Genomic DNA, 18,469 nt, shown 5'->3' on the forward strand with positions numbered 1-18,469 from the left:
TCGAGCGGTGTTCATTCATCCGTTGTCGTAGCGTCTGCATGGTTTCCCCAATGTACCATGCCCCGGGACATCCTTTCCTGCAGCGTATCAGGTAGACAACGTTGGCCGAGTTGCAAGAGTGACCCTTTGTCAAAGGACTGTTTCCTTCCTGTCGGGGAACACTTCAACAGTCTCGGGCATTCAGCCTCTGATCTTCGGGTAAGCGTTCTCCAAGACGGCCTTCATGACACACGACAGCACAGAGTCGCTGAGCAGAAACTGATAGCCAAGTTCCGCACACATGAGGACGGCCTCAACCGGGATCTTGGGTTCATGTCACATTATCTGTAACCCCCACGACTTGCCTGGGCTTGCAAAATCTCACTAACTGTCCTGGCTGGAGACAATACACATCTCTTTAACCTGTGCTTAACCCTCTCTCCACTCACATTGTCTGTACCTGTAAAGACTTGATTACCTGTTAAGACTCGCATTCCAACCATTATCTTGTAATTGAGTTTGTGTCTATATTTGCCCTGTTTGTGAAACAAATCCTGCACTCACCTGATGAAGGGGCAGCACTCCGAAAGCTTGTGCTACCAAATCGGCCTTTTGGTTCAGATCAAGTGTAGTATCGACATGCTGTGCTTGGTTGAAGTCATTAGGTTACATTTCAGCTTCATTTGAAGCAATTTTTAAAAGCGGCATCTCGGCCTTTTGGCTAAGATGCAAATGAGATCAAGCCTTGGAGGAGGAGCTGCTCCTACTCCAATCAGCTTGGATCATGTAGATCAAGCCCAAGACAGGAGATGAGAGCCCTCTCTTGTCAGCTTGGATCGGGAATGTCTCAACTTGTTGAGACTCTGAATTGGACTTGATTTGATTGAATTGGAATAAAAACAAAAAAAAAAATAAACCTGTTGGACTTTAACCTGGTGTTGTGAGACTTCTTTCTGTGCTTTACCCCAGTCCAACGCCGGCATCTCCACATCATGTACTGTAGGGATTCTATGCTTAAATCCTGGGAGTGGAAATGGAACGTATAGGTGAGTGTGTGAGCATCTGAGCCACTGCTGGGAAAGGTGAGATTCACTGGCAGGTAGCAATGGAACCATGTTCAATGGGTCATCTGGAGCTGGACATGACAATATAAGCTACCAATAAAACTGAAGAGATTTTGCCCTTCTCCGGGGTAACCTTTCAAAACTTACCCGGAACGACAGGCATCTGGAGTTGGTAGCCAGTCAGTTCACACCAGCCCACCGGATACACATCTGGCGACTCGCAGTCCACCCACTGGTCATACTCATCGTCCCACCCGTCAAAATGGATCCGCAGCAGACGGTTCACCACGCGCGTCACCGTGGCAACGCAGATGAGGCGAGGCTCCATCAGGTCGACTGCCTCGAGTTTCATTCCGGGTTCAAATCCGTGGTACGGGATATCCTAATCGACAAAGTGACAATCAGAACTCGAGGCTGCCGGCCCCCCCAGCCTCCTGTAAGGGAGGTTCACATTTCCCTCCTTAGGCCCTCGGCCTACCCCAGGCACCCCGAGACCATGAGTAGACAACGCGACACCTCAAGCTCAGGTGACAATTTGACCTCATTTCCCTCCATTTTCTCCACAACCTTTACCGTTCCGACTCAAAAACCAAATACTCGGCTGCCTTTCCTTTCAATTTATTCTGCCTTTTGGTTATTTTCAGATTACACCCTTTAGCTTGTGTCGGTTTTTCAAACACCTCAATCAGAGTATCCTTTAATCTTGCAAAGACAACCCAGGAATGTGTGAGGAAAACAGGCAGACAATGATCCAAAATCTCAGATAATGTTGTTCCGTAACAAAGAACAGTACAGCACAGGAACAGGCCCTTCGGCCCACCCAGTCTGTGCCCACACAGATGCCTCTCTAATGTTTTCTTGCCTCTAAGTGCTCCATATCCCTCTATTCATGTATCTATCCAGATGCCTCTTGAACGTTGTTATAGAATCTGCTTCCACCACCTCCTCCGGCAGCGCGTTCCAGGCATTTACCACCCTCTGTGTGAAAACCTTGCCCCTTACATCTCTTTTAAACTTTCCCCCTCTCACTCTCAACCTATGCCCCCGAGTAATTGACCCTTCGACCCTGGGAAAAAGACTCTGACTATCCACTCTATCCAAGCCTGTCATAATCTTGTAAACCTCTATCAGGTCCCCCCTCATCCTCCAACGCTCCAATGAAAACAATCCAAGTTTGTTCAATCTTTCTTCATAGTCCATATCCTCCAAATCAGGCAACATTCTGGCAAATCTCTTCTGCACCCTTTCCAATGCATCAACATCCTTCCAGTAGTACGGCGACCAGGATTGTACACAATACTCCAAATGCAGCCTAACCAAAGTCTTATACAGCTGCAACATGATTTTCCAATTCCTATACTCAACGCCCTGACCGATGAAGGCCAGCATGGCACCCACCTTCTTGACCACCTTGTCCACCTGAGTTGCCACCTTTAGGGAACTGTGGATCTACATGCCTAGATCCCTCTGTATGCTAATATTTCTAAGGGCTCTACCATTTACTGTATACTTTCCTTCTGCAGTAGACCTTCCAAATCGCATCACCTCACATTTTCCGGGTTAAATTCCATCCGCCATCTTTCGGCCCAGATCTCCAGCTGATTTATATCCTGCTGTATCCTCTGACAATCCTCCTCACTACCCGCTACTCCCCCAATTTCTGAATCATCTGCACATTTACTAATCAGATCACCCACATTTGTCTCCAAATCATTGATATATATTACAAACAACAGAGGCTCCAGCACTGATCCTTGTGGAACACGGCTTGTCACAGACCTCCAGTTAGAAAAGTACCTTCCACTGCTATTCTCTGCTTTCTATGCCCAAGCCAGTTTTGTATCCATCTTACCAGCTCACCTCGGGTCCCATATGCCTTCACCTTCTGAATCAGCCTGCCATGAGGAACCTTATCGAAGGCTTTACTAAAGTCCATGTATACAACATCCACTGCCCTGCCCTGGTCACTTTTTCTTGTCATTTCCTCAAAGAACTCAATCAAGTTTGTGAGACATGATCTCCCCTTCACACAACCATGCTGCCTATCGCTAATAAGCCTATTCTCTTCCAGATGTGAGTACATCCTGTCCCTAAGAATCTTCTCCAATAATTTCCCCATCACTGATGTAAGGCTCACAGGCCTGTAATTTCCCGGATTGTCTCTTCTGTCCTTCTTAAACAGAGGAACAATGTTAGCTACTCTTGAATCCTATCGTATCTCACCCGTGGCGAAAGTGGATACAAAGATTTTGGCCAAGGCCTCAGCAATTTCTTCCCTCGCCTCTCTCGGTATTCTGGGATAGACCCTGTCTGGTCCTGGGGACTTGGCCACCTTAATGTTTTTCAAAACCTCCAATACCTCCTCCCTTTTTATTTCAACATGTCCTAGAATGTCAACATCCTCCTTTCTACACTCCCCATCCACCACATCCTTCTCCTTTATGAATACTGATGCAAAGTACTCGTTAAGGACCTCACCCACCTCATCTGGCTCCACACACAAATTCCCTCCACTGTCGTTGAGTGGACCCACCCTTTCCTTAGCTACCCTCGTCCTCCTCATATACACATAAAAAGCTTTGGGATTCCCCCTGATCCTTTCTGCCAAAGGACATTTCATGGCCCCTTTTAGTCCTCCTCAGTCTCTGTTTAAGCTCTTTCCTGCTCAAGAGCCTTATCCATTTTCCTGATACTTATGTCTGCTTCCTTCTTCTTTTTCACTAAGCTCACAATCTCTTTTGTCATCCAGGGTTCCCGAATCTTGCCATCTTTATCCTTCATTTTTATAGGGACATACTTCTCCTGAATTGTTAACAACTGACTTTTTTTTAATACTTTTCCAATTCAATCAAATCAAATCCAATTCAGAGTCTCAACAAGTTGAGACATTTCAGATCCAGGCTGACAAGACAGGGCGAGCGACCAAACCACCCTGTCCTGGGCCTGATCTACATGAGCCAAGCTGATTGGAGAAGGGGGAGGTTCCTCCTCCAAGACTTGGGCTCATTTGCATCTTAGCCAAAAGGCCGAGATGCCGCTTTTAAAAATTGCTTCATATGAAACATATGAAGCTTCAATGTAACCTAATGACCTCAACCAAGTGCAGCATCCTCTCCATACTACACTTGATCTTAGCCAAAAGGCCGTTTAAAAAAATTTTTTTTTATACTTTTCCAATTCAATCAAATCAAATCCAATTCAGAGTCTCAACAAGTTGAGACATTTCCGATCCAGGCTGACAAGACAGGGCGGGCGACTAAACCACCCTGTCCTGGGCCTGATCTACATGAGTCAAGCTGATTGGAGAAGGGGGAAGATCCTCCTCCAAGACTTGAGCTCATTTGCATCTTAGCCAAAAGGCCGAGATGCCGCTTTTAAAAATTGCTTCATATGAAACATATGAAGCCTCAGCGTAACCTCATGACCTCAACCAAGTGCAGATCCGATACTACACTTGATCTTAGCCAAAAGCCGTTTAAAAGACTCCCACATATCGGATGTAGATTTACACTCAAACAGCGCCCCCCAGTTTACATTCTTTAGCTCCTGCCTAATACTATCATAGTCAGCCTTCCCCCAGTTTAGTACTTTCACTCTGGGACTACTTCTATCCTTTTCTACAAGTATTTTGAAACTTATAGAATTGTGATCACTTGTCCCAAAATGGTCCCCCACTGATCCCCCACAGTATGGAATACTGGCCTTCATCAATAGAGGAATTGAGTTTAGAAATCGGGAGATAATGCTGCAGCTGTATAGGACCCTGGTCAGACCCCACCTGGAGTACTGTGCCCAGTTCTGGTCGCCTCATTACAGAAAGGATGTGGAAGCCATAGAAAGGGTGCAGAGGAGATTTACGAGGATGTTGCCTGGATTAGGTGGCATGCCTTATGAGGATAGGTTGAGAGAGCAAGGTCTTTTCTCCTTGGAGAGGCGAAGGATGAGAGGCGACCTGATAGAGGTGTATAAGATGTTGAGAGGTATTGATAGAGTTGATTCTCAGAGGCTTTTACCCAGGGCTGAAATGGTTGCCACAAGAGGTCACAGGTTTAGGGTGCTGGGGAGTAGGTACAGAGGAGATGTTAGGGGTAAGTTTTTCACTCAGAGGGTGGTGGGTGCGTGGAATCGGCTGCCGGTAGTGGTGGTGGAGGCGGCTTCGATAGGGCCTTTTAAGAGACTTTTGGATAAGTTCATGGAAGTTAGTAAGATAGAGGGTTATAGGTAAGCCTAGTAGGTAGGGACATGTTCGGCGCAACTTGTGGGCCGAAGGGCCTGTTTGTGCTGTAGCTTTTCTATGTTCTATGATCAATCACTTGCTGCATCTGTACAGGGCATTGGTGAGGCCGCAGCTGGAATACTGTGTGCAGTATTGGTCCCCTTATTTGCAGAAGGATATATTGGCCTTGGAGGGAGTGCAGAGAAGGTTCACCAGGTTGATACCAGAGATGAGGGGTGTTGATTATGAGGAGAGACTGAGCAGATTGGGTTTGTACTCGTTGGAATTTAGAAGGCTGAGGGGGGATCTTAGAGAGGCATATAAGATAATGAAGGGGCTGGATAGGGTAGAGGTGGAGAGATTCTTTCCACTTAGAAAGGAAGCTAGAACTAGAGGGCACAGCCTCAAAATAAAGGGGGGGGTCAGTTTAGGACAGAGTTGAGGAGGAACTTCTTCTCTCAGAGGGTGGTGAATCTCTGGAATTCTCTGCCCACTGAAGTGTGGAGGCTACCTCGTTGAATATGTTTAAATCACGGATAGATGGATTCCTGATATCGGTAAGGGAATTAGGGGTTATGGGGATCAGGCGGGTAAGTGGAACTGATCCACTTCAGATCAGCCATGATCTTATTGAATGGCGGGGCAGGCTTGAGGGGCTAGATGGCCTACTCCTGCTCCTATTTCTTATGTTCTTATGTACTTGTCCGGGCTCGTTTCCCAGAACCAGGACTAAGATTGGCTCTTCCAGAGTTGGACTATCGACATATTGCCTCAAGAAGCACTCTTGGACACACTGACCAAACTCTGCCCCATCCAAGCCACTGGAACTAAAGGAATCCCAGTTGGGGATGTTGGGGAAGTTAAAATCGACCTTCACAACAACCCCGTTGTTTTTACATCTTCCCATAATCTACTGACATATCAGTTCCTCCACTTCAGGCTGGCTGTTGCGAGGTCTGTAGTACAAACCCAACAGTGTGACTGCACAGCTCCTGTTCCTGAGTTCTACCCATGTGGCCTCACTGCATGATCCCACCAAGGTGTCCTCCCTCTGTTTAGCTGTGACATTCTCCCTAATCAGTTAAGCAACACCCCCACCTCTTTTGTCACCCTCTCTATCTCGCCTGAAGCATCTAAATCCTGGAATGCTGAGCTGCCACAAGTCCTTCATCCAAATCTCCGTAATTGCCACATTTTAATTCCATGCAGTAATCCAAGCTTTTTAAATTCATCCGCCTTACCTGTCATACTCCTTGCGTTAAAGCAAACACACCTCAGACCATCTGTCCTGTCATGTTTTGTACACTTTCCCTGTGTTTTATTTCTCTCAGCCTTACTGGACCCATTCACTGAGTTCTCCACAGTCTCTGACCTACTGCGGTGGATCCCACCCCTCTGCCTCATTAGTTTAAATCCACCCGAACTGCACAGTCAAATCTCCCCGCCAGAATGTTGGTGCCCTTCCAGTTAAGATGCAATCCGTCCGTTTTGTACAGGTCTCATCTGCCGTGGAAGAGATCCCAGTGGTCTAAAAATCTGCAGACCCCCTCCTGCACCAACTCTCAAGCCGCTTATTAAGCTGCTCTATCTTCCCATTTCTTGCCTCACTAACACGTTGCACAGGGAGTATTCCCGAGAATACAGCCCTGGAGGTCCTGCATTTCAGCTGCCTTCCCAACTCCCTGAACTCAATTTGCATTTTCCTTCCTTCCTATATTGTTAGTTCCAACATGGACCACGACTACTGGCTGTTTGCCCTCCCGCTTCAGAATGCCCTGTGCCCGCTGAGAGGTAGAACATAGAACACTACAGCGCAGTACAGGCCCTTCGGCCCTCGATGTTGCGCCCTCCAGTGGAACCAATCTAAAGCCCCTCTAACCTACACTATTCCAATATCATCCATATGTTTATCCAATAACCATTTGAATGCTCTTAATGTTGACGAGTCCACTACTGCTGCAGGCACTTCAGCAGTCACAGGCATTCAGCCTCTGATCTTCAGGTAAGCGTTCTCCAAGGCGGCCTTCACGACAGCGCAGAGTCGCTGAGCAGAAACTGATAGCCAAGTTCCGCACACATGAGGACGGCCTAAACCGGGATGTTGAATTTATGTCACATTATCAGCAACCCCCACAGCTTGCCTCCTGTCCTGTCTGGAGACAATACACATCTCTTTAACCTGTGCTTAATGCTCCCTCCACCCACATTGTCTGTATCTTTAAGATCTGGTAGGTTGTAGGGATTCGCATTCTAATCAGTATTCTGTAACTTGATTTTGTGTCTGTGCCCTGTTTGAGAGCAGATTTCCACTCCATCTGACGAAGGAGCAGCGCTCCAAAAGCTAATGGCATTTGCTACCAAATAAACCTGTTGCACTTTAACCTGGTGTTGTTAAAACTCTTACTGTGTTCACCCCAGTCCAACGCCGGCATCTCCACATCATGACTTCTATGAGATAGCCAGTTACTTATCCAATCGGCCAGATTTCCCTCTATCCCACACCTCCTTACTTTCTTCATGAGCCTACCATGGGGAACCTTATCAAACGCCTTACTAAAATCCATGTATACGACATCAACTGCTCTACCTTCATCTACACACTTAGTTACCTCCTCAAACAATTCAATCGAATTTGTGAGGCAAGATTTGCCCTTCACGAATCCGTGCTGACTATCACGGGTAAGCTGCATCTTTCCAAATGGTCGTAAATCCTATCCCTCAGGACCTTTTCCATTAACTTACCAACCACCGAAGTAAGACTAACCGGCCTATAATTACCAGGGTCATTCCTATTTCCTTTCTTGAACAGGGGAACAACATTCGCCACTCTCCAGTCCTCTGGCACAATCCCCGTGGAAAGTGAGGACCCAAAGATCAAAGCCAAAGGCTCTGCAATCTCATCCCTTGCCTCCCAAAGAATCCTAGGATATATCCCATCTGGCCCAGGGGACTTATCGACCCTCAGGTTTTTCAAAATTGCTAATACACCTTCCCTCGGAACATCTACCTCCTCCAGCCTATCAAGCCTGTATCCCATTCTCATCCTCAAAAACATGGTCCCTCTCCTTGGTGAACACTGAAGAAAAGTATTCATTCATCGCCTCTCCTATCTCTTCTGACTCCATGCACAAGTTCCCACTACTATCCTTGACCGGACTTAACCTCACCCTGGTCATTCTTTTATTCCTCACATAAGAGTAAAAAGCCTGGGGGTTTTCCTTGATCCGACCCGCCAAGGACTTCTCATACCCCCTCCTAGCTCTCCTAAGCCCTTTTTGTTAGCTCATTCCTTGCTACCTTGTAACACTCAAGCGACCCAACTGAACCTTGTTTTCTCATCCTTACATACGCTTCCTTTTTCCTCTTGACAAGACATTCAACCTCTTTTGTGAACCATGGTTCCCTCACTCGGCCATTTCCTCCCTGCCTGACAGGGACATACCTAGCAAGGACATCCAGTATTTGTTCCTTGAACAAGCTCCACTTTTCATTAATGCCTTTCCTTGACAGTTTCTGTTCCCATCTTATGCTCCCTAATTCTTGCCTAATCGCATCATAATTACCTCTCCCCCAATTATAAACCTTGTCTTGCCGTAAGGCCCTATCCCTCTCCATTGCAATAATGAAAGACACCGAATTGTGGTCGCTATTTCCAAAGTGCTCTCCCACAACCAAATCTAACACTTGGCCCGGTTCATTTCCCAGTACCAAGTCCAATGTGGCTCCACCTCTTGTCGGCCTATCCACATATTGTGTCAGGAAACCCTCCTGCACACACTGCACAAAAACTGCCCCATCCGAACTATTCGACCTATAAAGGTTCCAATCAATATTTGGAAAGTTAAAGTCACCCATGACAACTACCCTGTGGCCCCTACACATATCCATAATCTGCTTTGCAATTTCTTCCTCCACATCTCTATTACTATTTGGGGGCCTATCGAAAATTCCTAACAACGTGACCGCTCCTTTCCTATTTCTAACTTGAGCCCATATTACCTCAGTAGGCAGATCCCCCTCGAACTGGAAAATGTCATCAACTTGGGCTTCCAATTTCCCCAACACTCATCTTCCCTTCCAACTCTTCCCTGCAATAGGCCAATATTTATGAGAACATCACTAACTCCCATCATCGACCTTGACCACACTCCCACACACCCTGCATCCTGGAAGGATTCTATCCCATTCTCCCAGTATCGCCATCACATCTGTTTGGACAATGCAACGTTTCATACTAGCCCTTCCAATACCTTATCCTATCGCCTCAACTGGGGATCCCCCCCTCCCCTCCCCAGCCCTGCACCGTGGTTGGCAGAGCCCTCCACCTTGTCCAACCTATTTCACACACTTTCCTCCCAGAAACACAACAGCGTCCCTCTGGGCCTGGGTAAGATGCTCTTTCAGAGAGTCGGTGCAGTCTCGATGGGCTGAATGGCCTCCTTCTACACTGTAGGATTCTATGATTCCATAATTAACGAATGATCACCATTAAATGGGAAACTGAAACCCATCGAATTTAATTTAAAATATGTTATCGGGTCTGATAATGTTGAGGCCAAAACGTTGTGAGATTTCAAGAAGAAATTAGATCTAGCTCTCAGGGAAAGGGATCAAGGGATATGGGGGGGTGGGTGGAAAAGGGGGAATCTAGGAAATCGAATTATTATTGAATCCATTATTAAATAAGCAGCCAGCATAATTAAGGACCCCACACATTCTCTCTTCCACCTTCTTCCGTCGGGAAAAAGATACAAAAGTCTGAGGTCACGTCCCAACCGACTCAAGAACAGCTTCTTCCCTGCTGCTGTCAGACTTTTGAATGGACTTACCTTGCATTAAGTTGATCTTTCTCTACACCCTAGCTATGACTGTAACACTACATTCTGCACTCTCTCCTTTCCTTCTCTATGAACAGTATGCTTTGCTTGTAGAGCGCGCAAGAAACAATACTTTTCACTCTATATTAATACATGTGACAATAATAAATCAAATCAAATCAGACTTTGGAAGGGGGATAAAGGAATGGTTTGGCATGTGTGTGAGGAGGTGCTCACGATATAATTATGGGGCTTTTTGGGGAAGATGCGGGAAGATCAAACCCAGTTTCTGACTGGACTTTGGTGCTTCCACAGTCAAAACCTTTCTCACCTCTGTTCAAACTACGCTGTTGATTTTCTTGTACATTTCTTTGTCTGCTCTGACACTAAAATATATCCAACTTCAGTGAACACAACCTATGAGAAGAAAACCTATATTCATGGGATAAAATATTGGGGCTGCTGGAATCTGAAACAAAAACAGAAAGTGCTGGAAAATCTCAGCAAGTTTTTTGTTAATTCATTCGTGGCTCTGACATCCATCATTATGAAGTACTTCGAAAGGTTAGTCAGGGCACGAATCAATTCCAGCCTCCCGGACCGCCTGGATCCACTACGTTTGCCTATCGCCGCAACAGATCCACAGCAGACGCCATCTCCCTGGCCCTGCACTCAATCCTGGAACACCTAGATAACACCTATGTCAGACTCCTATTTATTGACTACAGCTCAGCCTCCAACACCATTATTCCCACGAAACCCGTCTCCAAACTCCGTGGCCTGGGCCTCAGCTTCTCCCTTTGCGACTGGATGCTGAACTTCCCAACCCCACAGACCACAATCAGTAAGGATAGGCAACAACACCTCCTCCACGATCACCCTCAACACTGGTGCCCCACAAGGCTGTGTTCTCAGCCCCCTACTATACTCCTTATACACCTATGACTGTGCGGCCAAATTCCCCTCCAACTCGATTTCCAGGTTTGCTGATGACACCACCGTAGTGGGTCGGATCTCAAACAATGACGAGACAGAGTACAGGAATGAGATAGAGAATCTGGTGAACTGGTGCGGCAACAATAATCTCTCCCTCAATGTCAACAAAACAAAGGCGATTGTCATTGACTTCAGGAAGCGTAGTGGAGAACATGCCCTTGTCTACATCAACGGGGAAGTAGTAGAGAAGGGTCGAGAGCTTCAGGTTTTTAGGTGTCCAGATCACCATCAACCTGTCCTGGTCCCCCCATGCCGACACTATAGTTAAGAAAGCCCACCAACGCCTCTACTTTCTCAAAAGACTAAGGAAATTTGGCATGTCAGCTACAATTCTCACCAACTTTTACAGATGCACCATAGAAAGCATTCTTTCTGGTTGTATCACAGCTTGGTATAGCTCCTGCTCTGCCCAAAACCGCAAGGAACTACAAAAGGACTTGAATGTAGCCCAATCCATCACGCAAACCAGCCTCCCATCCATTGACTCTGTCTACGCTTCCCACTGCCTCGGCAAAGCAGCCAGCATAATTAAGGACCCCCCGCACCCCGGACATTCTCTCTTCCACCTTCTTCCATCGGGGAAAAGATACAGAAGTCTGAGGTCACGTACCAACCGACTCAAGAACAGCTTCTTCCCTGCTGCTGTCAGACTTTTGAATGGACCTACCTTGCAGTAAGTTGATCTTTCTCTACACCCTAGCTATGACTGTAACACTGCATTCTGCACTCCTTTCCTTCTCTCTGAACGGTATGCTTTGTCTGTATAGCGTGCAAGAAACAATACTTTTCACTGTATGTTAATACATGTGACAATAATAAATCAAATCAAAAAGCATCTGTGGGGAGAGAATAGAGCCAATGTTTCGATTCTGGATGACCCTTCGTCAGAGCTGGGATGTTTCCAAGCTGCCTCACATTCAGTTAACGGATTGAAGCCAGCGGAGAGGTGGGGCATGTCCCACAATTCAGGCTCAGTATCGATGGTGCAGGGAGAGAGAGAGAGCGGGGACACATTAACAAAGCGCCTCACAGGTCTTCTGTATCTGAAGTGGTCACTGTTAGAAAATCATGGAGGAAGGTGTGGTCACTCACCCGAATGAACAGACTGGCAGGAGCGGCCATGGTACCAGTCTCGCTCAAATACGCTTCCCAGTCAAAGCACTTCTCCCAGCCTGGAATCAGAAAGTAGAGGAGCTCGTGGGAAGGGCACAACCTTCTGACAGACTTGAGGAGAACGAGGTACGATGGAGACTCTCGGGCAAGGTTCTCATTTATCATAGAATCCCTCCAGTGCAGAAGGAGGCCATTCGGCCCATTGAGTCTATACTAACCACAATCCCACCCAGTCCCTATCCCCGTAACCCCACATATTTACCCTGCTAATCCCGCGACACAAGCATGGCCAATCTACCTAGCCCGCACATCTTTTGGACTGTGGGAGGAAACCGGAGCCCCCGGAGGAAACCCACGCAGACACGGGGAGGAAACGTGCAAACTCCACACAGACAGTGACCCAAGTTGGGAATTGAACCCGGGTCCCTGGCGCTGAGAGGCAGCAGCGCTAACCACTGTGCCACCACGTCCGTCTCCAACACCCGTCAATCACTTTCCAAGACTTCATCAAATTACCCTTTCACCGTCTACTGCCGTGAGTATTCAGTACACGGCGCAAGTGTTTTTGGTCTTACAAATGAAAGCTTAACTGTAGAAAACTGAATAAACGCAGTTTTAGGCTCGTCAGGGTGGAGTCTTGTTGGTTTAAGAGGTTAACAACTGGAAAGGCAAGATTATAAAACAGAAGGTGGGCTTTACTGAGCTGGGGAACTGGAGATATTGGGCGGCGGTTTAACGGCCGCGCTGACTGTGAGCGCCAATCCCATAATTGCCACTCAATCTCACGAGAGGCCAAACAGGGAATTTGGATTTGCTCTGGAGAGATCTTCCCGCTCTGCCCAGTGACATAATCAGGTTCTGATTTGCATAAATTAACATCGCATTAGGCGGCCTGATGTCACTGCTTCTGCCCTCACCGTATCATCCCAGCCAGTGGGCGTAACACACGCCACCGAGAATCACCGTGGGTTTCAAAAAAACAAAAACCAGTCGGGGTGACCATGCCGGGGGTGCACGGGTCAGTATACCCCCTGGGTGGTGAGGGACATGCCTGGGCAGTGCCCCTGGGCACTCAGGCAGTGCCATGTGACCCTCTGGGGAGCGCCATTGTAGGTTTCCGGATGAGCGAGACTGGAAAATCCTGCCATAGATGTCCTTGGGGGCGGGGTGTCTCGATGGGTAGGGTGCTATTTCAGAGGGAAGGTACAGACTCTATGGGCCGAATGGCCTCCTCTGCACTTTCAGGATTCTCTGAAGCTGTCCTGGTTTGGCGCTCCAATTGGCGCTGATTTTACGCAGAGGGTCAGGTGCGATGGGAGACCCTCGCAACGAGCGAAGGGATGTTTCCCGGGATTCCACTGGGAGTCCAGGGCCTCCTGCGGGAATGAGGTGGGAATGTGAGGGGATTCATACACACGCATGGAGCGGTCAAGCCTCTGGGGTCAAATAATGATGCCCGCTGCTGCACACCACCTTGGCGCGTGTGTTCAGAGCAACTTGGGTGAGATGGCAGAGAGGAGCGGGCACCATTGGCACTGTGCCTTAGCCAACATCCCACCAGGAAAGGGGAGAGTGTTGGAAGAACAAGAGGAAAAAAGGCGGAAAAATATAAACCCAAAAAAGGCCAATCTTAAAGTTCCAAATCCAGTCAACGCAACGCACGCTCGACAATCACACTGAGGGGGCTACTTCCAGGTTGGTATCCATGGCTTTACTGCCAGCTCTTCCTCAAGTTAGATTGAAAATCAAAGTAGTTTGAGTTCCGGCGGGTGACCTACCTCGAGGAGGTGTCAATTCAATGTCATTCTTCTTACAGAATCCCACCGGGAAGATGCTACAGGAGGAAGCGTGGTAACAGAACCAGTCAGTGCCATCGGCTGCCTCACACCCGTCAATGCCAATCATCAGATACCCATCCAACAACACCTGCCATTCCACAGGAGACAAAAAAAAAACAAATCCATCACCTCCGCTGCTCTTGTGCGACACTTGATGTCTGCCTCAAATTACTTTGCTGGCCCGTCATCCGCTATTGGCTGATTTTCTCCAATTAAATATCGGACCCGCTGGAAGCCAATCGGATTAAAAAAGGCAAGGCACAAAGTGTCGTACCCATCCATTGTTCTGTGTTTGAATAGGACGGTCTGATCGCTACTGAAGCTCGATTGGTTCAGACTGGGTGTGGACTCTGGGGAAAGTAAACCAACTGTGGAAAGAACTGGAAAGCCAAGTTGCAAGTGTGGAGCAGACATTCTAAAGCACTGTGAATTAAATCGGTTACACATCTAGAGACCAGTGTCATCTCTGCATAGCCCCAATATACAACAAAGTGTAATAGTTGTTTTCAGATGTGAGGGAAGTGTACAGTGGGTGAGTGACTCGCAAAGGGTAGCTGTTAGGATGGTTCTTTTTTTTTAAAATTTAGGTTAATGTCCCACATTTGGGGACACACAATTTCACAGTTTGCAGATGATACAAAATTCAGAAATCCAGTAAACAGTGCGGAGGATTGTCACGGACTTCAGGAGGACTGGTGAAACAGATAGAGATATTACAGTGAAATTTAATGCAGGGAAGCAAGAGAAATATAAACTAAAGGTTACAATCTTAAAGGGGATATATAGGAGCAAAGGGACCTATTTGTGCACACACACACTTGCAAACAGCAGGAAAAGTCAAGAAGGCTGATAATATTTGAATAGTCCGTGTCCCGCCCACTGCGATGCCCATGGTGGACAGGTCGGGAAAGTTCCACCCTTTGGGCCGTGATTCTCCCACCCCGCTGCACTAATTTTTCAATTTTGTTCTTTGCTGGCCCTCAATAGTTCCTTTCTTAGTCCCTTTCCTTTGCATTCGCGACACGGCGGCATAGATTTTCCAGCGTTTTCTCTTTTGATTTCAGATTCCAGCATCCCCAGTCTTTTGCTTTTATTTATATGGTGGCACAGTGGTTAGCACTGCTGCCTCACAGCGCCAGAGACCCGGCTTCGATTCCTGGCTTGGGTCACTGTCTGTGTGGAGTCTGCACATTCTCCCCGTGTCTGTGTGGGTTTCCTCCGGGTGCTCCGGTTTCTTCCCACAGTCCAAAAGACGTGCTGGTTAGGGTGCATTGGCCGTGCTAAATTCTCCCTCAGTGTTACCCGAACAAGCGCCAGTGTGGCGCGACTGGGGGATTTTCACAGCAACTTCATTGCAGTGTTAATGTAAGCCGACTTGTGACACTAATAAATAAACTTTAAAAACTTTAAGGTGTCCACTGCCCCGCCATTCACACCTCATCTAAGCACACCTTGTAGTTTCTTTACTTGTCCTATTCACACACCCTTTAGCTTTTGTGGCAAGAAACCTTATTGTTATTTAACCTCTGCTGCCCTCCCCCCCCTATCACAGACGTTCCCTTTAATTCTTGCCGCTACTTCACACGCTCTAAGCCAATTTAATTTCCAACTTTTCCCAGTTGCAATGAAAAGTCACAGAAGCGGAACGGAAGTGTGAACTCTTGTTTCTCTCCGCCATTGCTGTCCGACCTGCTGTGTATTTCGAGCTGTTTCTCTTTTTAATACGGTCAAAATTAATCGCGTTATGACTTGCCGCATGTTGCTTCAGGAGGGTATCACAATGAGGGTGGTGCAGTGGTAATGTGACTAGGCTGGTAAACAGGGCAGCATGGTGGCACAGTGGCTAGCATTGCTGCCTCACAGCGCCAGGGACCCGGGTTCAATTCCCGGCTCGGGTCACTGTCTGTGTGGAGTTTGCACATTCTCCCCGTGTCTGCGTGGGTTTCCTCCCACAGTGCGAAAGACATGCTGGTTAGGTGGATTGGCCGTGCTAAATTACCCCTTAGTGGCAGGGGGATTAGCAGTGTAAATACGTGGGATAGGGCTTGGGTGGAATTGTTGTCAGTGCAGCTGGGATGGGCCTCCTTCTGTACTGTAGGAATTCTATGATTTGGGGGGGTTAGAAAGTGCTGGGCTTGACAGCAACGCCTGTACCCCAAGATGGTGATGGCTAGCATGAGGGGACATAGCTTTAAATTGAGGGGTGAGAGATATAGGACAGATGTTAGAGGTAGGTTCTTTACTCAGAGAGTAGTAAGGGCGTGGAATTCCCTGCCTGCAGCAGTAGTGGACTCGTCAGCATTAAGAGCATTCAAATGGTTATTGGATAAACATATGGATGATATTGGAATAGTGTAGATTAGATGGGCTTTAGATTGGTTCCTCTGGTCGGCGCAACATCAAGGGCCGAAGGGCCTGTACTGCGCTGTAATGTTCTATGTTCTAAGAAGGAATCTTTAAAAACCCTGCATTCATGCAGCATCCTTGATGTAGTAAAAATGTCCCAATTATCAGACAGAATGCTAGAGTTTTGCCCCTCCTAAACCCAGGAGCACCAAGACCACTGGGAAAGTCTGTTCTGGGAACGCTGCCATTTGCTCCCTCAGTGTAGATGAAAGAATTAAAGCAGGGTCTATCTGCGAGTATTCTGTGCTAAATTCACTTCTCCTGCATTGGGTAAAGGATAAATCTTGAGTCTTTCTTTTCCTTTATACACAAAACCATCGAGCACTGGTACAGACTCCCCTCACCCCCACCCCCACACCCCTGTGGAAACCAGTTCTTACTCACACAAGAATAATTCCCCAATCTGTCCCCAGTAAGTAACAGCGTCTCAAACAGCAGGCACTTCAGTGGAGCAGCGTTCCAACATGAATGCTCGGGGCTCACCTCAGTATCATACCGGGGAGTGATGATAATCACTGAGCCAGCCGGAGGGATACAACTGATTTCATTGCTCTTTATCTGTTCATCTCCAGTTGAAGATTGCACTTTCTGAAAGTCAAGCCATCAAAGCAATGTCTGGGGGCATCTTATGTACATAGGTACAAGTGTGCACATGGGGCAAGTGTGCACACAGATAAGAACAAGCACATGGGGGTGAGTGTGCACACGGGGGACGCAAGCACACACACGAGGATGAATACTCCCGAATACAGTGTCAAATAAAGTTAAAGTGTAAGGTCCAAAGTTAATTTTATTAGTTACAATTAGGCTTACATTAACACTGCAATGAAGTCACTGAAAATCCCCTAGTTGCCACACTCCGGCACCTGTTCGGGTACACCGAGGGACAATTTAGCATGGCCAACGCACCTAATCAGCACGTCCTTTGGACTGTGGGAGAAAACCGGAGCACCCGGAGGAAACCCACGCAGACACGGGGAGAACGTGCAGACTCCACACAGACAGTGACCCAAGCTGGGAATCGAACCCGGGTCCCTGGCGCTGTGAGGCAGCAGTGCCAACCACTGTGCCACCCCTATAATAAATATTTATATTGATATATTGTTCTATCTTCTAACTCACATGGACAGAGTTAGCCTCAGTACAGGTATCTGTTGCCTCACACTCTGACACATTAACAGAAGGAAGCTTTCACAAAGGAATGTTGGAAAGGAAAACTGGAACAACGGAAGAAGATTTTTACAAAAAGCATGAGAAAAACTAATTCTGCCGTAACCATTTAGGGACTAAATTAATTACAGGGGTGGTACGAAACTCTCTAAACCAGGAACCCAAATTAGGTTTTGATTTGTTTTGAGTTAGTTGATCTCGATTCAGTGATAACTAGAGGCCTACCAATCCAGAGGCCCAGGTTATTGCTCTGGGGACACGGGTTCAAACCATGGCAGCTGGAGGAGTTTAAACTGAATCAATAAAATCTGGAATTGAAAATTAATTTCAGAATTGGTGACTGGGAAACTAACATCGATTGAACCAGAACCCGCCCCCGCCTGGTTCATTAATGAACTTTAGGGAAGGAAATCTGCCATCCTTACTCAGTCTGGCCTACACTTGACTCCAGACTCATGCAGCAATGTGGTTGACTCTTAACTGCCCCCTGAAAATAAGCAAAAGCAAAGGCACTCCTTACCTTTTGGACGCTGGCGACACAGATGGTGGATAAGTTCAGTGGATCGATAGCCTCCAGTTTCATCCCCTCCTCAAACCAATCATCATTGGCATAAACTGCTCGGACCTAGAGATCAGAAAGGCTCAGTTTGGCAAACATTCATTTCTTACAGAAAGAAACAAAGCTAGGACAGTGCAAGAACAGAAACAGAGGGGCGGACCTGGGTTCCCGTTTCTCTGTGAATGGGTCCGCTTCCTTCACGTCTCCACGTCTGTCTCTATCACTGACGCTGAATGGCCCACTCTGTGTTTCTAACACTCACTCACCCAGTTCCTTCACTAAACCGACCTCCACACTACATCCAAATGCTC

At 47.3% G+C, this 18,469-nt stretch overlaps 1 protein-coding gene across 3 annotated transcripts in view; it reads right to left on the reverse strand.

The window, feature by feature from the left end:
* The window catches only part of l3mbtl2 (L3MBTL histone methyl-lysine binding protein 2), a 176,289-nt gene that overhangs the window by 80,411 nt on the left and 77,409 nt on the right, over window positions 1-18,469 (reverse strand). For all 3 annotated transcript variants that reach the window (XM_078237601.1, XM_078237603.1, XM_078237602.1), the window contains exons 11-14: window positions 18,120-18,224; window positions 13,964-14,111; window positions 12,165-12,244; window positions 1,191-1,425 (exon numbers count right to left, since the gene is read on the reverse strand). In XM_078237601.1, the coding sequence (XP_078093727.1) occupies window positions 1,191-1,425; window positions 12,165-12,244; window positions 13,964-14,111; window positions 18,120-18,224 (568 nt within the window). The remainder of the gene's footprint in view (window positions 1-1,190; window positions 1,426-12,164; window positions 12,245-13,963; window positions 14,112-18,119; window positions 18,225-18,469) is intronic.

Source organism: Mustelus asterias, chromosome 21 (genome assembly GCF_964213995.1).
Source record: "Mustelus asterias chromosome 21, sMusAst1.hap1.1, whole genome shotgun sequence".
Classification (NCBI taxonomy): Eukaryota; Metazoa; Chordata; class Chondrichthyes; order Carcharhiniformes; family Triakidae; genus Mustelus; species Mustelus asterias.